We start from the raw sequence: 18,346 nt of genomic DNA on the forward strand, positions 1-18,346 counted from the left end.
GGAGCCGCGCAGACTGTGTGGACAGTCCTCCACATACATCCGCCCTTCCGGGGAGAGGCAGGAGGTGTGTGGCTGCACTTTCACCGGCTGAGAGGCAAGCACCCGATGCTTCAGAGAAGGAAACGGTTAAATTTTACCTTGTCAGTTAGGAAGAGACTGCAGTATAGGGCGTATATTCTTCTCATGATTCTTCTAAGTAGACTGTAATAAAAACCAGCTAATTTTAGACTTCAGGGTAAATGCTTTAGCACGGTGTTTTCAAACTGCTGTCTGGAGCTCCCTGAGGCCACTGATACATTTGATTGTCACTTTAATTGCATGTAGTGCACTTAAAACAAAATTGTAAAAGGTTTTGTTGAAAAAGCCTTTCAGAAAAATGTCGACCTTTTCTAATCGATATGAAAAAGAAACATGTCCGAATCTACTAAGTGCAAAATCTAGGGTAAAACAAGAGATTACGCATTCATAGAAATTGTTTCATTCCACTGATGACCAGCTAGCTGTATGAGTGACAGTATGCTAGGGACATAGCTTTTCTCCCGAGTTTCTGCCAGCTAAGGAGCAGGACATACCTGAGATGGCAGCTATGGAGGTAAAGTCCTCAGTGGCCGAGGTTGGCAGTTTGCACTCTGAGACTTGAGCATGTGAGGAGGAAAGAGGGAAATCTAAGAGCTAGAATGTTCCAGAGGGATACTAGCTGAGAAGATGGGGCTTGAACTGGTATTCAAGTGAGAGTAGTTTACTGAATACTTCATGACGGGTTTTTCAGTATACTTAGAAACTCCACTATGCTTGTTTTTAGAAATGCAGTTGGATTCGCAAGAACGTGTTTTTCTAAAAGTCCAGAAGGATTCACCAAAACATAAAAATGGAGTCCTGTTCTCTCAAAACCATCAATCGCTTGGCTTCAGTCTGATTTCTTCTTTTAACTTAGACTTTGCACTCTTTTTCAGAGCATGTATTTGGCTTAATTTTACCATATTATCTTTAATGTATTTAGTTGCCCTTTCTAAAAATATAACCGTATTCATCTTTCTTTAGTATATCATCTGGCTTTCGGTACATATTTAGAGTCAGACTCGTGCCAGATGGTCAATAAAGGGATAAAAAAATGAGCAACATTTCAAAAAATACAACAGTTGTTATGCAGACACTTCCTCATGCCCATCAGTAAGGTCACTCCCAGCTTCCTAGACTTGCTCGTGCATGCATTCAGCACATACTTATCAAACACCTACTATGAGGCAGGTACTGGGCCAGGCACAACAGGAGTGTGGCTAGTAGTGGAACTTAGGGAGTGTTGGGGGAGAAAGACACAGGATAGACAGCTCTCGGAATAATTTATTGTAGTCATATTAAGAGCTGCATTGAAGCTTTGACCTAAAGGAGCACAGGTGACTCAGCCAGGCAGAGTGTGGAGAGTGTTCCAGGGAGAGGGAGCACTGTGAACAAAGACGAGGAGATAGGAGCATGACGGGGAGGACAGGGATGGTGGAGGGCGGTTAGAGTTGAAACTGTAGAGGTAAGAAATTTAGAGGCCATGTTGAAGATTTTGGATATTGAGAGTGCTGGGAAGCCATAAAGTTTTAAGCAGAGAGGTAGCATGACCATATTTGTTGTTTTAAGATCACATTGACTGCAGTGTTCAGAGGGGCAAAACTGCATGCAAGGAACCCACGTGGGGGGCTGGATCAGTGGCCCCAGTGGCGGATACTGATGGCTCGGACTGGAGTGGTGCTGGTAGAGCTGGTGACTCAGGCAGGATGGAAAGACAGTACGTAGAATTGAGCAGCCTTGGTGGTTGGTGGTGGAAGTAGGAGGGAAGTATCAACGCCCACGGGCTTCTGGCCCCAGCAACGAGGTGAAAGTCGGTGCCGTTTATCAAGATGAGGAGGTTTGGAGGAAAAGAGGAATCCAGCTTGGGTGTCAAATTTGAGTGGTTTGGAGGGACATCCAGATGGATGTAGCAAGTTAGCAAGTAAGGGGTTGGGAATACTGGAGGTGGAGAGAGTTGTGAGGCGCAGGGGGGCGCTGTGGAAGGCAGCGGTGCTCGGGTGTCCCCGCACCAGCCTCTGGGAACGCACCAGGCGGTCAGGAGACCGTGGCATGAGGAGCAAGCATAGAGGCAGGCGGAACCCGAGCACCGCCTGCACTGTTTCCGCTCCGGTCCTTTTTTATTGACGTTAATTTGCTAGGAAGACCAACTTATTTAAATACCTCTCTTGAGACATGGAAAAGCAGTTGAAACTAGAAGGGTTTTTGCCACCTCTCTTTAAAACTAAATGGAAAAGACAAGTGTTAATGAAGAACTGAAATAACTCTATGTGTGAATGATACCTAATGTCCTAAGTCTTGGCCGAAGTGACTTGTGTCTGAAGCATTCATATAAAATAACCTATATTATATATTGTACTCTTGTAACACTTAAGTATTTTCATGAACTTGAAATTGTTTTGCAGGCAGTCAGAAACCTTTGACAGCCCCTGTACTTTGAGCAAATGCAGTTAATCGGTTGTGTAATAACGTATGATTTATGCCACTGAGCTTGGCGCTGCATGGGAAGGGGTGCCGTGTCTTTCCTGTTGCCCTTGTACTTCAAGAACCTAAGACATGCTGTTCCAGACTCAGCCTGACCTGTCCCTCTTCTTCCGGAGGGTAGTGCTGGGCACATTTAAAATAATGGTTATGTAGGAACATCCTTTAGCAATGGCCTTTTCATTATTTCTATTTACTGGAAAAAGTATCTCAACTTCTTGTGAGACATTAAACTTATAAACATTTAGTACAAAGTTGAAACTTACTGAAATAATCCCAGATAAGCAAATATAGCCAGGACCTGTTGGCCTCCCAGAAGAAGAACTGTTGTGGGGTTAGACCTGTGTGGTGTTTAAGGTTATGAAGTGCCTGGCTTCTCTCAGGCTAGGAGCTTCTGGAGCTACTATTTGAAAAGCCTATTTTGCACGGGCCTCTTATGACACACACGAGCAAGATTTCTTTCCTTGTTTTAGATTACTCGCTGACTAGTGCGGACCTGTCAGCCCTGCAGGGCTTCAACTCGCCGGGAATGCTGTCTCTGGGACAGGTGTCGGCCTGGCAGCAACACCATTTAGGACAAGCAGCCCTCAGCTCTCTGGTGTGAGTAGCTAGAAATTTTCCCCAGATCTCTATTCCCAACCCGTGCACTTTCTTTTTCTAGCTGTTACAGTCTTCACGCAGTTGATTTTCACATGACTGTCCTACAGTGATTCTTTTTTAGGTGGTACAAGTGTTTGGAGAAAAGATTTTCTTTATGATGATTCTAGATAATAGCTTGGATACCGAGCAAACTAGGCATTCCTTGAAGAAATTCGGGGAGCAAGCCTTCTCTTGTATGGAGGTAGAGAGGTTATGCAAACCAAGGGGCACTGTGGCACCGATGTCACCCGTATGCACCTCCTACCTACCCACCAGTGATTAAGCCACCGGTCCCAGCTCTCCTTCCCAACCTCTATATCTGATTCCAGTGTTGGAAAAAGGCAGCTTTGAGGTATTCAGGCCCACCTACCACTTTTTTCGGGGGTTTTCTCTGCTTTGGTGATTAGATAAGGGATACAAAAATAAGTGGCCAACCCTCATGGAGGCCAGCTGGGTGTGCTTTAATGTCTCCTCTGCTGAGATGCTCTCCAGCTACACAGCCCTATTGCTGTCCTGGTTCTGCAAAGGCTCTGTTCCTTCCCCTTCCTGCTAGCGACGCCTGACTCCCCCTGGGCACCACCATACATTCTCTTCACTCAGATCCCCTCACCCTGCCCATAAGGGGTGTTCTCTTTGTTGAACTCCGCTTGGTGAGGTACAGTGTGTGCAGCGAGCCAGCTGGGATCAACCCACGTGAATCCCCATAGCCTGATTCACACACAAGATACCAAACCCCTGCCATTCCTCCCCTGCTATCCACAGAGAAAGCAAAGGTTATTTTCCTCCATTTATTTTCTTTGCGTGTTGGCCTTTGAGGCGTCTGTTCATCCTGATGAACACACTAAAAATAGCCCCACAGAAGCAAGTGGAAGTGGCTTGGCACTCAGGATGGGGGAACAGGCTGGACGCACACACTGTGCTGTACTACTCTGAGCAAGTTAGCCTTTCTGAGACCCTTTCCTCACCTGGAAAGTAGGGTGATGTTACTGAAGAAACCAAGGAAGAGAGGAAGCGGAACCCAGGCTGCCGTGTTGTTCCTCTCTCGTCTCTCTGCTGCACAGCATCAGACACTGACACTGCTTTGCATACTTCACCTGCTAGAGTACCATGGGTGTGGGTCGAACTAGCCTCTAAAGCTCCCATCTGTCCTGTTCTTTTTCTTCCAAGGAGAGGTAACTAAAACCAGTGTTGGGGAATTCTGACAGCATTTCGGTCAGGCGGTATCTGTAATACACTCCGGTTACACGGATGCGCTCACAAACCACTTAACATCTTTTTTTTTTTTTTTCTTCCTTCAGTGCTGGAGGGCAGTTATCTCAGGGTTCGAATTTATCCATTAATACCAACCAAAACATCAACATTAAGTCAGAACCAATTTCACCTCCCCGGGATCGAATGACCCCGTCAGGCTTCCAGCAGCAGCAGCAGCCGCAGCCACAGCCCCCCCAGCCCCCCCAGCCCCGGCAGGAAATGGGGCGCTCCCCCGTGGACAGTCTGAGCAGCTCGAGCAGCTCCTACGACGGTAGTGACCGGGAGGATCCGCGGGGCGACTTCCATTCTCCAATTGTGCTTGGCCGACCCCCGAACAGTGAAGACAGAGAAAGCCCTTCTGTAAAGCGAATGAGGATGGACGCGTGGGTGACCTAAGGCTTCCAGGCTGGTGTTTGTACGTGGCGTTACTGCAGTGAACTGCCCTACATATCTAAATTGGTAAATAAGGACATGAGTTAAATATATTTATATGTACATACATACATATATATCCCTTTATATATATATATATGTATGTGGGCGTGAGTGTGTGTATGTGTGGGTGTGTGTCACATACGGAATCAGGCACTTACCTGCCTCGTAGATCTGCAGATGTGCGTCCCATGGCAAACAAAGCACCCTGTAGGCGGAGTCTAGTCTGGCACTTCCTTGGACTACTTGTTTCATAAGATAACCAGTTTTTGCAGAGAAACGTGTACCCATATATGATTCTCCCACACTAGCTTGCAGAAACCTAGAGGGCCCCTACTTGTTTTATTTAACTGTGCAGTGACTGTAGTTACTTAAGAAAAATGCTTTGTAGAACAGAGCAGTAGAAAAGCAGGAACCAAGAAAGCAATACTGTACATAAAATGTCATTTATATTAATTACCCAGCCTGGCATGGGTCTCTGTTGCAGAGGGGTGCATGGGAAGGGCTGTTGATATTTTAAAAAACAAAACAAAAAAGCCCCACACATAACTGTTTTGCACGTGCAAAAATGTATTGGGTCAGAGAAGTGATCTTTAGCTAATAAAAAAGAGAGAGAATAGAAAACACGCATGAGATATTCAGAAAATACTAGCCTAGAAATATAGAGCATTAACAAAATAAATTAATATATTAAGTTATAATTGGACTATGTCAGAAGTTTCTTTTTACATTCATATCTTAAAGAAACTGATTTTAGCTCATGTATATTTTATATGAAAGAAAAGAAAACACCCTTATGAATTGATGACTATATATAAAATTATATTCACTACTTTTGAACACATTCTGCTATGAATTATTTATATAAGCCAAAGCTGTATGTTGTAACTTTTTTTTTTAAGAGAATAGCTTTATCTTGTTTTAACTTTTTAGTTTTATTTTAAGAGGGGAAAAAAAACAAAACAAAAATATCTTGCAAGCAGAACCTTGGAAAAAAAAAGCCATGAACACTTATTATTCTATATGTAAATTAAAAGTTGAGCCAAACTCTTTGTGTATATAGCATCTTAAATATATTATCACCTTTGATGTAAGTACCTATGTATTGTATGGTCACCAGATTAAAAAGTATATTTTTGTGGATTGCCGCCAATTTGGGGGGAAAAGGCGAGATCCTTATCAAGTAGAGTATTCACTGTTTAATATTTACTATTTTGTTAAATATACTGTACTTTGGATTTTAATTATTAGCCCAGTCTTTTTCGGAGGATTGTATAAAGGGGTTTCTCCCCTCACTGGTGGTGAATGTGTGATGTTACATTGTAATCTTTGTGCTGTATGGGTTGAGCATCATTATATATTTTATATGTGTACATAAATAGCAAAGTGGCAAAAAAAAAAAACTGGTGTTAAGTTCATCTTGCATAAATATAAAATGTGTTGTAACAGATTTTATAAGGCATTATTTAAAACTTGCCTTTTGTGAGGAAAAAAATATAGTAGAAAAAGCTGACCTAATTTAACTAATATTAGAGATCATGGCAAAATAGTAGATGAGCACAAAGGTTTTATAAGTGGTAAATGATTAGGGAGAAATAATTTTGGGGGGAAGGGATCTTTTCTTCCTTGACCCTCTAAAATAGAATGATGCAGCTGGTTACAAATCCTACCATCCTGAACTCTCTGTGCAGTGAAATGACACTTTGGTGTGGGGAGAAATTCTCTCGTGGGCAGATCCTTGGCACGGCCTGCCGTCCTACTGGAGCCCGTGCCGCACTCAGCTTAGCTTCTGAACAAGGCCTTACTCCTCCTGCAGGAAGACAGCGAAGGCGTGATAGCAGGTTCGTGCGTTTCCTGGGCTTGTGCCACAAACAAAATTCAAAGTCCTGTATATCTTTCATCATAGATTTTTTAAATACTCCCTTTCCTGAGAAACTCAAAATAAGGGTTTAAGAGTTGCTGCTATTTTGTATTTTACACTTAATATTGAGCAGCTACCTACAGTTTTTACTTACGTTTTGCTTTTCCCCCTAAATTGCCTTCCTTTTGACAATTTCCTCATAATGCTATTTGTGACAAATCATCAGCCAGGTTTCCTGACTGACACATAGGTATTAGGTACAGGATAAACCTGTGGCATTCACAACTAAAAAAAAATGGAATTCTGTTTTAATTTTTGATAGAGGCCAAAAAAGGGAGGGTGATGTGCCATCTCCTCTCGTCAGTATAGACATTTGGCTCGTCCTCAGAAAGGATTAGTTTTTCGTTAAAATGTACTTCTTTTACTGAACTACATACAGGCACATTTCTTCATAAGGTCACACTTAATTGAAACAAGACAGTCTCCCAACACTGAATTTCCAAGATGATCCTTACCACTTTGTAAACCATTTATAGCTTTGAAAGTGTTAAGTGATTCTTTCGTTATTATTTATGCATGTTCATGAACTTCTGCTGTACATTGGAATAGGAGTTAACACATTCACATTTACTGTCTATTTTCTTGTGTGCCTTATGAGATGGCTTTTCTGACTGTATCTCAATAGTCTTTCTTTCTATGCAGGTTTATAATCAGTACAACTACTGTTTTCTAAAATAATAGTACACAAGGCTCGGAGTTTGTATTTCAATTACACTGACCAAGTAACAATGTATTCCGTTTTCAGGAAGTGAATATTTGACTGTTAACCCTCTTCCTGTATGCCCAGTGTGACGTGGAGCATACGGACTTGACAGACACCCTCACCCAGACACCATGTACAAACACATACACATGCACATCTCCTGGTGGAAACCAACTCAGAGCGGGGAAGACACGAATGGTGTTTCTTTAGAACCGACTTTTCTTACCGTTTTAGACTCATGTGTTTTGTATGACACCATCACAAGAAAATTTTATCCTTCAGATGAAGTATTTTATTACTAAAAGACAAAAACAAAAAAAGCTTAGAGTACACCGCACTGGTTGAAGTACAGTTTCCCTCCGTGCGCCGCCCGGCACGACACTGAGAGCAGAGCCACCATCGTATGTCTGCAGATGGTCCCGATCAAAACTCCATCTTTTGAGCCCTAATTCTGTCCATTGTGTTCGAGACTAAATCAGGGGTTTGTTCTAAAAGAACAGTATATGTTTTACCATTTCCTTTACCTATAAGGACAGCTAACAAAGCATTAACATATTTTCTTGATTAACCATCATGCGCACAAGAAATACATAGTAAATAAGGAACCAGAAAACTCCTGGCGTCGGATCATGAGAAGCTAGATGAGTAGAATGTGAAAAAGATTTTACAAATGTAAAACTTTTATTTCTCTGTAGAAACTTTCTTCACTTTGCTGTGCAAGAAGACACTGCTTTGCTATATTTAAAATGGCTTTTTTAAAAAGAGATTTATGTATTTGGTAAATGTTTGTAGTCAACAGTTCACACAAGAAGCTGTACACGGTTTGATCACGTAAAACCGTTTGGCGGCACAAGCTGGACTTTGTTGCCATCCTTGAGATGAACCTTTTAAGAAAAATAAGTTAATCTCAATTTTTCCCTGAATGTGTTGTTTTTTCTTCATTATACAATAAATATTATAGTGAACTTTTTATCAAATGGTTAAGAAAATGCTAGAGGTTGTTGTAAACTATTTGTATCCTGCACTCACTACAGTAAAGACGGACTGGCTTTTCCTGTGTACTCCAGACTCTGTCGTGTTTGCCGCCAGTCGGCCCCTCTGTCCCCCCGAGTCCCTCTCCTTTCCCTTCCGCTCACAGGCCTCTCCCACCTGCAGATCTCCTTTACTCACCTTGAGACTCGGTCAAGGAGATCACCGTGGCGTCTCACCAGCCTCACCCGTAGCTGCTCCCGGGGCCTCCCCTTCTGGGCTGCCCTGGGCCCCTCAGGAAGCAGTGGGCAGTCCGGGCCCCAGCATCGGCGGGCCTGGCCGTCACTGCAGCTGCTGTGGACCCGGTAAGCCCATCCAGGCTCTAGGAATGACTTCTTCTCGCGGGATAGATGATGAGCCAGGGTTGGCGGGGGCGGGCGGGAATACTGCTAAACGGGATCGGATGATATATGTAGCAAGTTTTGTCTTTTTGAATTTAGGGGGTGAGATGATTTGTTTTACCCCAAATGCATACATGATACTGAGAGAGCGGCAAAAGATTCAGTAAATGAATTGTTTTCAGAAGTGACAGGTGTGAAAACTTGTCTTAAACTGGGAAGTGTGGAAAGTGTTCCCTTCCTTGGGTTTGCCTTTTAAGCCAGCTCCTAACTAAGCAGATTCTTGCTGTCAAATGAAAAGCTAAATTTTTGTGCTGGTTTTACTTGCTGGCTACAGTGAGGCTCTTATTAGCAGGTTTTGAAAGCCGGTGGAGTCCTGTGGCTAAAAATAGTTTAATCACAGCTGCAGCTACTTAAAATCAATTCACTGCGATTTCCTAGTTAGCTCCCACGGGTGCCTTCCTCTAGGCTTTATCTTGCTTTTAAGCCGATTCTGTGTCCGACTGGCACCAGCCAAGAAGATGATTTTTCAGTCGGAGCCCTCTGCCAGCTGGATGGCCCAGCCTGCTCCCCTCTGCCTGTCTGGTCTCTCCGTACAGGGTCAGAGCAGCACCTGCTGTAGAACTGAGGAAACCAGTGTTTCTTCCCACCTTCCACACAAAGTGAAGGGGGTTCACAAAGTGAAGTGTTCCTGGAACACTAAGGAGAGGGACTCCTCAGGGGCCGAGGGCACGAGTGCCATCACACAGCAGAATGTTCTTAGCCCAGAGAGTAAGAGGTGAGCCCCGATCCCCAGCTGTCCCGGGGTGTGAGCTGAGGACGAGCTCCTCTGAGCCAGCCCCCTGCCAATGGCCGCACACAGCCGGGGCACGCCCCTTCCCTCCTGCAAGAAATCTTGAGCTCTCAACTCCGTCCGTGTCTGCTTCCCAGACGACCTAGGCTGACACGTAGCTCGCCCAGCTTCAGAGAATCTATCCTAGACTTCAGTCACTTTCTTACACTTGTGCCTGCTCACCGTGTCCCAAAACAGCCGAAGGCAGCTGGGGAAGAAAAAGCAAAAATCACAGTTGTACTAACTGGGTTCTCTGTATAATCCCCCTCCCCCTTTTTAAGCTTTATTAAAGCTTTACTTTGAACTAATTTTTAACTTCCAGAAAAGCTGCAAAAATAATCGTTTCCATATATCCTTCCCCCAGCTTTCCCTAATGTTAATGTTTACATAACCATTCCTAATACTATCAGAACCAGGAAACTGATGCTATTACCACTAAGCTCCACCTCCTGTCACTGGCCAGCATCACCACACCTGCCTGTCACTAGCTCCTCCAGTGCCAGCGCAGCCACTGGCAGGCACACCAGCAATGGGGCCCCAGCAGCTGCTTGCATGTCAAGATCAAGCCCTGCCTTGTGTTACTGGCCAGCACCACCATGCCCACCTGTAGCTATGGCTGTTCCCTTCAGCTGAGAACCTGCGTGCTCCCCACCTTTTGTGCAACCTGAACCCTGTCACAGACCTCCACTGCAGCATGCATACCCACGGGTACAGTGTGAAGTCCTAGGACAGCAGGCACTCAGTTCCATCAATGCCAGGGAGCCTGTAGGCCTCAGTCCTTGCTATCTGCTCTGACACCCATCGCTACAACTTTGTCCACAAGTCACCTCTGCCATTTCATAGGTGCCTATAGCTGGCCCCCCACAGTCAAGTGTGTGCACACCTTTGGTTCCAGCCACCAATGCTGCCTGTCCTGGTCCCTAGCTACTCACTGGCCCTAGAGGCATGTCTGAGAAGCTCAATAGTGCTCATCAAGGAATACACAGTTGTCAACAGTGTGCATGCCAGTGACATGAGCCAAAGAGACATCATGCCCCGATTGGACCCACTACTGCCATGTACTCCTGTATTTATTGCCCTGCACCACTAGACCTGGGTCACAGCATGATCCAGTGTGCCCCTATCTGCAGGTGAAAGGCTTTCCTAACCAAAATCAGTCCATAAAGGCTGGAAAGGTGAGGGAAACAGGTCACTACCAAAGGGATACAGTAAACCTCCGGTAACTGGACCCAAAAAATGGAGATGCAGGTAATGCCTGACAAAGAATTCAAAACAACTGTAGTACAGTTACTCAGAGCTACAAAAGAGCACATAAACGACTTAACTATGAGGAAAACAATACAAGAACAAAATGAGAAGCTCAACCAAGAGAAAACATAAAGAACCAAACACATTTTGGAGCTAAAGAACACAATGAACTGAAAAATTCAATAGTCTCAACAGCATAGTTGAATAGAAGAGCAGTGAGCTAGAAGGCAGATCAGTTGAAATTAAACAATTAGAAGAGCAAATAGAAAAAAGGAAAAGGAAAAAGAAAGCCTACAGGAGTACGGGACATAATGGAAAGAAAATATGCACTACTGGCGTCCCAGAAGAAGAGAGGGAGAAAGGAATGAAAAACTTAATGAGAATTTCCCAGACACAGGGAGGGAATTGGACGTCCAATTTCATGAAGTAATGTCACCACAAAATTTCAACCCAAAATGTTCTCCAAGAATAATGAAATGGTCTAAAATGAAAGAATTTTAAAAGCTGGAAGAGAGAAAAAAATCATATGAGGGGAACCCCCATAAGGCTATCAGTGGATTTCTCACTAGATACCGTACAGGCAAAAAGAGTGGGATGATATATTCAAAGTGCTGAAAGAAAGAAACTGCCAACCAGGAATACTTCACCCAGCAAAGTTGTCCTTCAGAAATGAAGGTGAAAGAAAATCTTTCCCTAATAAATGAAAGCTGAAGGGGTTTCTCAGCACTAAACTACATTATAAGAATTGCTAAAAGGAATTCTTCAAGCTGAAACAAAAGGATGCTAATTAGTAGCTTGAAAACATATGGAAATATGCACTGGTAAAGATAAGCATAGAGTCAGATTTAGAATACCTTAATACTGTTAATATGGTGATGTGCTAGATAAGGATTCACCTAGATAAAGATTAAGAGGTATAACTTTGACAATTTGTTAATGGACACACAATAAACAATGTAAATGGTGTCCTCAAAAATGTAAAAGGAGGGAGAAGAAGAGGGTAGATTTTTTATATGGGATCAAATTAAACTTATCAGCATAAAATACACTGTGATATCTATAAGATTTTTTATATAAACCTCATGGGAACTCCAAAACGAAAATCTACAACAGATACACATAAGAAGGGAATCAAAATATACTGCTACAGAAAATCATTTAATTGCAAAGGAAGGCAACAAAAAGAAAAGAATTGAACTATAAACAGCCAGAAAACAATAATATGGCATAAGTAAGTCCTTCTCTGTCAATTATTGTAAATGTTAACAGACCAAATTCTTCAATCAAAAGGCAGGCTGGTTGGCTGGCTCAGTTGGTTAAACATCCGACTTCGGGTCAGGTCATGACCTGAAGGTTTGTGGGTTCGAGCCCCGCATCAGGCTCTGTGTTGACAACTCAGAGCCTGAAGCCTGCTTCAGATTCTGGGTCTCCCTCCCTCTCTCTCACTCTCTCTCTCTCTGCCCCTCCCCAACTAGTGCTCTGTCTCTGTCTTTCAAAAATAAATACATCTTAAAAAAATTTTTTTTAAAGGTTGACTGGATAAAAACAACAACAAAATTAACCCCCAAAACAAAACAAAACAAAATAGGCAAACAAAAGAGTGACCCAACTATATGCTACAAGAGATTCACCTCAGCTTTAAGGACACACATAGATTCAAAGTGAAAGAATGGCAGGAGAGGATAACTCCATGCAAAGGGAGAGCAAAACTGGTAAAAGACAAAGATGGACACTACAGAGTAAGGGGGTCAATTCATCAAGAAGATACAAAAATCATGTGTGTATATATATATATATATATACACACACACACACACACACACACATACACACACACACACATATATGCACTCAACATCAGAGCACCTGAATTTTATTAAGTGAATTCTAACAGATTGGAAGGGAAAAATAGAGAACACCATAGAAGGGGACTTCAATAGCCTACTTTCAACAATAGATCATGCAGATAAAAAAGCAGTGAGAAAGCATTGGACTTGAACTGTACTTTAGACCATGTGGACCAAACATATACAAACATGCCAACCAACACCAGCAGAATACATATTCTTCTCAAGTGCACACAAATTCTGCAGGATACATCACATGGTAGGTCATAAAAAAAAGTCTTGGGGCACCTGGGTGGCTCAGTCAGTTGAGTGTCCAACTCTTGATTATGACTCAGGTCATGATCCAGTTTTGTGGGATCAAGTTCTGCATTGGGCTCTGTGCTGAGTGCAGAGCCTGCTTGGGATTCTCTCTTCCTCTCTCTTTGCTCCTCCCCTGCTCACACACACTCTCTCTCGTTCTCAAAATAATAAACATTTTTTTAAAAAGTCTTAGCAATTTTAAAAAGATTGAAAAAATACCAACTATCTTTTCTGACTCTAGTGGTATGAAACCAGAAATTAATAACAGGAGGAAATCTGGAAAAATAGTAAAAATATGAAGACTAAAAAACATGCTCCTGAATAAATAGGTCAAAGAAGAAAAAGAAAAATCAAGAAGTATCCTGAAACAAATGAAAATTGAAACAACAAATCAAAAGCTATGGGATACTACAAAAGTAGTTCTTGGTTTTTTAAATTTTTTAAAATATATTTTTGAGAGAGAGAACATGTGCACACACACGAGCCAAGGAGGGGCAGAGAGGGAGACTGAGAATCCCAAGCAGGCTCCATGCTGACAGCAGAGGGCCTGATGCCGGGCTCAAACTTACAAATCACAAGATCATGACTGAGCTGAAATCAAGAGCCAGATGCTTAACCGACAGCCACCCAGGCACCACTGCAAAAGTAGCTCTAAGAAGGAAGTTTATAGCCTACATCAAGACACAAGAAAGAACTCTGATAAACAACCTCACTTTATACCTCAAGGCACTAGAAAAAGAACTATGCCCAAATTTAGTAAAAGGAAGAAAATAAAAAGATCAGAGTGGAAATAAATGAAATAGAGACCAAAAAAAAAAAAAAATTAAAGACCAATGAAAAAAAGAGCTGTGTTTTTGTTTTTGTTTTTGTTTTTTTAAAGACAAGACTGTCATGAGGAACTAAAAAATGCTATAAATGAGGTGCAAAATAAAACGGAGGCAGCCATAGCACAGATTGAAGAGGCAGAGGAGAGAATAGGTGAATTAGAAGATAAAATTATGGAAAACGAGGAAGCTGAGAAAAAGAGAGATAAAAAAATCTAGGAGTATGAGGGGAGAATTAGAGAACTAAGTGTGCAATCAAACAGAACAATATCCGTATCATAGGAATTCCAGAAGAAGAAGAAGAAGAAGAAGAAGAAGAAGAGAGAAAAGGGCTGAAGGTGTACTTGAACAAATCATAGCTGAGAACCTCCTGATCTGGGGAAGGAAAAAGGCATTGAAATCCAAGAGGCACAGAGAACTCCCTTCAGACATAACTTGAATTGATCTTCTGCACGACATATCATAGGGAAACTGGCAAAATACAAGGATAAAGAGAAAATTCTGAAAGCAGCTAGGGATAAACAGGCCCTAACTTACAAAGGTAGACATACATAAGAGTAGTCGCAGACCTATCTACTGAAACTTGGCAGGCCAGGAAGGAATGGCAGGAAATCTTCAATGTGATGAACAGAAAAAATATGCAGCCAAGAATCCTTTATCCAGCAAGTCTGTCATTTAGAATAGAAGGAGAGATAAAAGTCTTCCCAAACAAAAACTGAAAGAATTCATCACCACTAAACCAGCCCTACAAGAGATCCTGAGGGGGATCCTGTGAGACAAAGTACCAGAGACACCACTATAAGCATGAAACCTACAGATATCACAATGACTCTAAACCATATCTTTCAAAACTAACACTGAATGTAAATGGACTAAATGCTCCAACCAAAAGACATAGGGTATCAGAATGGATAAAAAAACAAGACCCATCTATTTGCTGTCTACAAGAGACTCATTTTAGACCTGAGGACACCTTCAGATTGAAAGTGAGGGGATGGAGAACTATCTATCACGCTACTGGAAGTCAAAAGAAAGCTGGAGTAGCCATACTTATATCAGACAAACTAGACTTTAAATTAAAGGCTGTAACAAGAGATGAAGAAGGGCATTATATAATAATTACAGGGTCTATCCATCAGGAAGAGCTAACAATTATAAATGTCTATGCGCCGAATACCAGAGCCCCCAAATATATAAAACAATTACTCATAAACATAAGCAACTTTATTGATAAGAATGTGGTAATTGCATGGGACTTTAATACCCCACTTACAACAATGGATAGATCATCTAGACACAGGATTAATAAAGAAACAAGGGCCCTGAATGACACATTGGATCAGATGGACTTGACAGATATATTTAGAACTCTGCATCCCAAAGCAACAGAGTATACTTTCTTCTCAAGTGGACATGGAACATTCTCCAAGATAGATTACATACTAGGTCACAAAACAGCCCTTCATAAGTATAAAAGAATTGAGATCATACCATGCACACTTTCAGACCACAATGCTCTGAAACTTGAAATCAACCACAGGAAAAAGTCTGGAAAACCTCCAAAAGCATGGAGGTTAAAGAACACTAAAGAATGAATGGGCCGACCAGGCAATTAGAGAAGAAATAAAAAAATATATGGAAACAAATGAAAATGAAAACACAACAATCCAAACGCTTTGGAATGCAGCGAAGGCAGTCCTGAGAGGAAAATACATTGCAATCCAGGCCTATCTCAAGAAACAAGAAAAATGCCAAATACAAAATCTAACAGCACACCTAAAGGAAATAGAAGCAGAACAACAAAGACACCCCAAACCCAGCAGAAGAAGAGAAATAATAAACAGCAGAGCAGAAAAAAACAATATAGAATCTAAAAAAACTAGAGCATATCAATGAAACCAAGAGTTGGTTTTTTGAAAAAATAAACAAAATTGATAAACCTCTAGCCAGGCTTCTCAAAAAGAAAAGGGAGATGACCCAAGTAGATAAAATCATGAATGAAAATGGAATTATTACAACCAATCCCTCAGAAATACAAGCAAATATCAGGGAATACTATGAAAAATCATATGCCAACAAACTGGACAACTTGGAAGAAATGGAAAAATTCCTAAGCACCCACACACTTTCAAAACTCAAACAGAAATAAATAGAAAACTTGAACAGACCCATAACCAGTGAAGAAATTGAATCAGTTATCAAAAATCTTCCAACAAATAAGAGTCCAGGACCAGATGGCTTCCCAGGGAATTCTACCAGACATTGAAAGCAAAGATAATACCTATCCTTCTCAAGCTATTCCAAAAAATAGAAAGGGAAGAAAAATTTCCAGACTCATTCTATGAAGCCAGCATTACTTTGATTCCCAAACCAGACAGAGACCCAGCAAAAAAGAACTACAGGCCAACATCCCTGATGAAAATGGATGCAAAAATTCTCAACAAGATACTAGCAAATCGAATTCAACAGCATATAAAAAGAATTATTCACCATGATCAAGTGGGTTTCATTCCTGGGATGCAGGGCTGGTTCAACATTCGCAAATCAATCAGTGTGATACATCACATTAATAAAAGAAAATATAAGAACCATATGATCCTATTGATGCAGAAAAAGCATTTGACAAAATTCAGCATCCTTTCTTAATAAAAACCCTTGAGAAAGTCGGGAAAGAAGGAATATACTTAAACATCATAAAAGCCATTTATAAAAAGCCCACAGTTAATATCATCCTCAATGGGGAAAAACTGAGAACTTTCCCTCTGATATCAGGAACATGACAGGGATATCCACTTTGACTGCTGTTGTTTAACATAGTGTTGGAAGTTCCAGCATCAGCAATCAGACAACAAAAGGAAATCAAAGGCATCAAAATTGGCAAAGATGAAGTCAAGCTTTCACTTTTTGCAGATGACATGACAGTATACATGGAAAACCCGATAGACTCCACCAAAAGTCTGCTAGAACTGATACATGAATTCAGCAAAGTTGCAGGATTCAAAATTAATGTACAGAAATCAGTTGCATTCTTATACACTAATAATGAAGCAACAGAAAGACAAATAAATAAACCAATCCCATTCACAATTGCACCAAGAATCATAAAATACCTAGGAATAAACCTAACTAAAGATGTAGAAGATCTGTATGCTGAAAACTATAGAAAGCTTATGAAGGAAATTGAAGAAAATACAAAGAAATGGAAAAACATTCCATGCTCATGGATTGGAAGATTAAATATTGTTAAAATGTCAATACTACCCAAAGCAATCTACACATTCAATGCAATCCCAATCAAAATTGCACCAACATTCTTCTCAAAGCTAGAAGAAGCAATCCTAAAATTTGTATGGAACCACAAAAGACCCTGAATAGCCAAAGTAATTTTGAAAAAGAAGACCAAAGTGGGAGGCATCACAATCCCAGACTTTAGCCTCTACTACAAAGCTGTAATCATCAAGACAGCATGGTATTGGCACAAAAACAGACACATAGACCAATGGAATAGAATAGAGACTCCAGAATTGGACCCACAAAAGTATGGCCAACTAATCTTTGACAAAGCAGGAAAGAACATCCAATGGAAAAAAGACAGTCTCTTTAACAAATGGTGCTGGGAGAACTGGACAGCAACATGCAGAAGGATAAAACTAGACCACTTTCTTACACCATTCACAAAAATAAACTCAAAATGGATAAAGGACCTGAATGTGAGACAGGAAACCTTCAAAACCCTAGAGGAGAAAGCAGGTAAAAACCTCTCTGACCTCAGCCGCAGCAATTTCTTACTTGATACATCTCCAAAGGCAAGGGAATTAGAAGCAAAAATGAACTATTGGGACCTCATGAAGATAAAAAGCTTCTGCACTGCAAAGGAAACAATCAACAAAACTAAAAGGCAACCGACGGAATGGGAAAAGTATTTGCAAATGACATATCGGACAAAAGGCTAGTATCCAAAATCTATAAAGAACTCACCAAACTCCACACCCGAAAAACAAATAATCCAGTGAAGAAATGGGCAGAAAACATGAATAGACACTTCTCTAAAGAAGACATCCAGATGGCCAACAGGCACATGAAAAGATGCTCAACGTCACTCCTCCTCAGGGAAATACAAATCAAAACCATGCTGAGATATCACCTCATGCCAGTCAGAGTGGCTAAAATGAACAAATCAGGAGACTATAGATGCTGGCAAGGATGTGGAGAGATGGGAACGCTCTTGCACTGTTGGTGGGAATGCAAACTGGTGCAGCTGCTCTGGAAAACAGTGTGGAGTTTCCTCAAAAAATTAAAAATAGATCTACCCTATGACCCAGCAATAGCACTGCTAGGAATTTACCCAAGGGAAATTTACCCACAGGAGTGCTGATGCATAGGGGCACTTGTACCCCAATATTTATAGCAGCACTTTCAACAATAGCCAAATTATGGAAAGAGCCTA

The 18,346-nt window shown here is 41.5% G+C and overlaps 2 protein-coding genes across 15 annotated transcripts in view; one reads left to right on the forward strand and one right to left on the reverse strand.

The window, feature by feature from the left end:
* MEF2A (myocyte enhancer factor 2A) overlaps positions 1-8,542 on the forward strand; it is a 167,542-nt gene extending 159,000 nt beyond the window's left edge. For all 14 annotated transcript variants that reach the window (XM_045448773.1, XM_045448777.1, XM_045448769.1 and 11 more), the window contains 2 exons: positions 3,009-3,135; positions 4,473-8,542. In XM_045448773.1, the coding sequence (XP_045304729.1) occupies positions 3,009-3,135; positions 4,473-4,821 (476 nt within the window). In that variant the 3' untranslated portion in view covers positions 4,822-8,542. The remainder of the gene's footprint in view (positions 1-3,008; positions 3,136-4,472) is intronic.
* LYSMD4 (LysM domain containing 4) overlaps positions 8,536-18,346 on the reverse strand; it is a 29,660-nt gene continuing 19,849 nt past the window's right edge. Inside the window, exon 4 of the transcript XR_006704460.1 lies at positions 8,536-9,888. The gene's annotated coding sequence lies outside the window, so the exon portion shown is untranslated. The remainder of the gene's footprint in view (positions 9,889-18,346) is intronic.

Source organism: Leopardus geoffroyi, chromosome B3, assembly GCF_018350155.1.
Source record: "Leopardus geoffroyi isolate Oge1 chromosome B3, O.geoffroyi_Oge1_pat1.0, whole genome shotgun sequence".
In the NCBI taxonomy this organism is placed as follows: Eukaryota; Metazoa; Chordata; class Mammalia; order Carnivora; family Felidae; genus Leopardus; species Leopardus geoffroyi.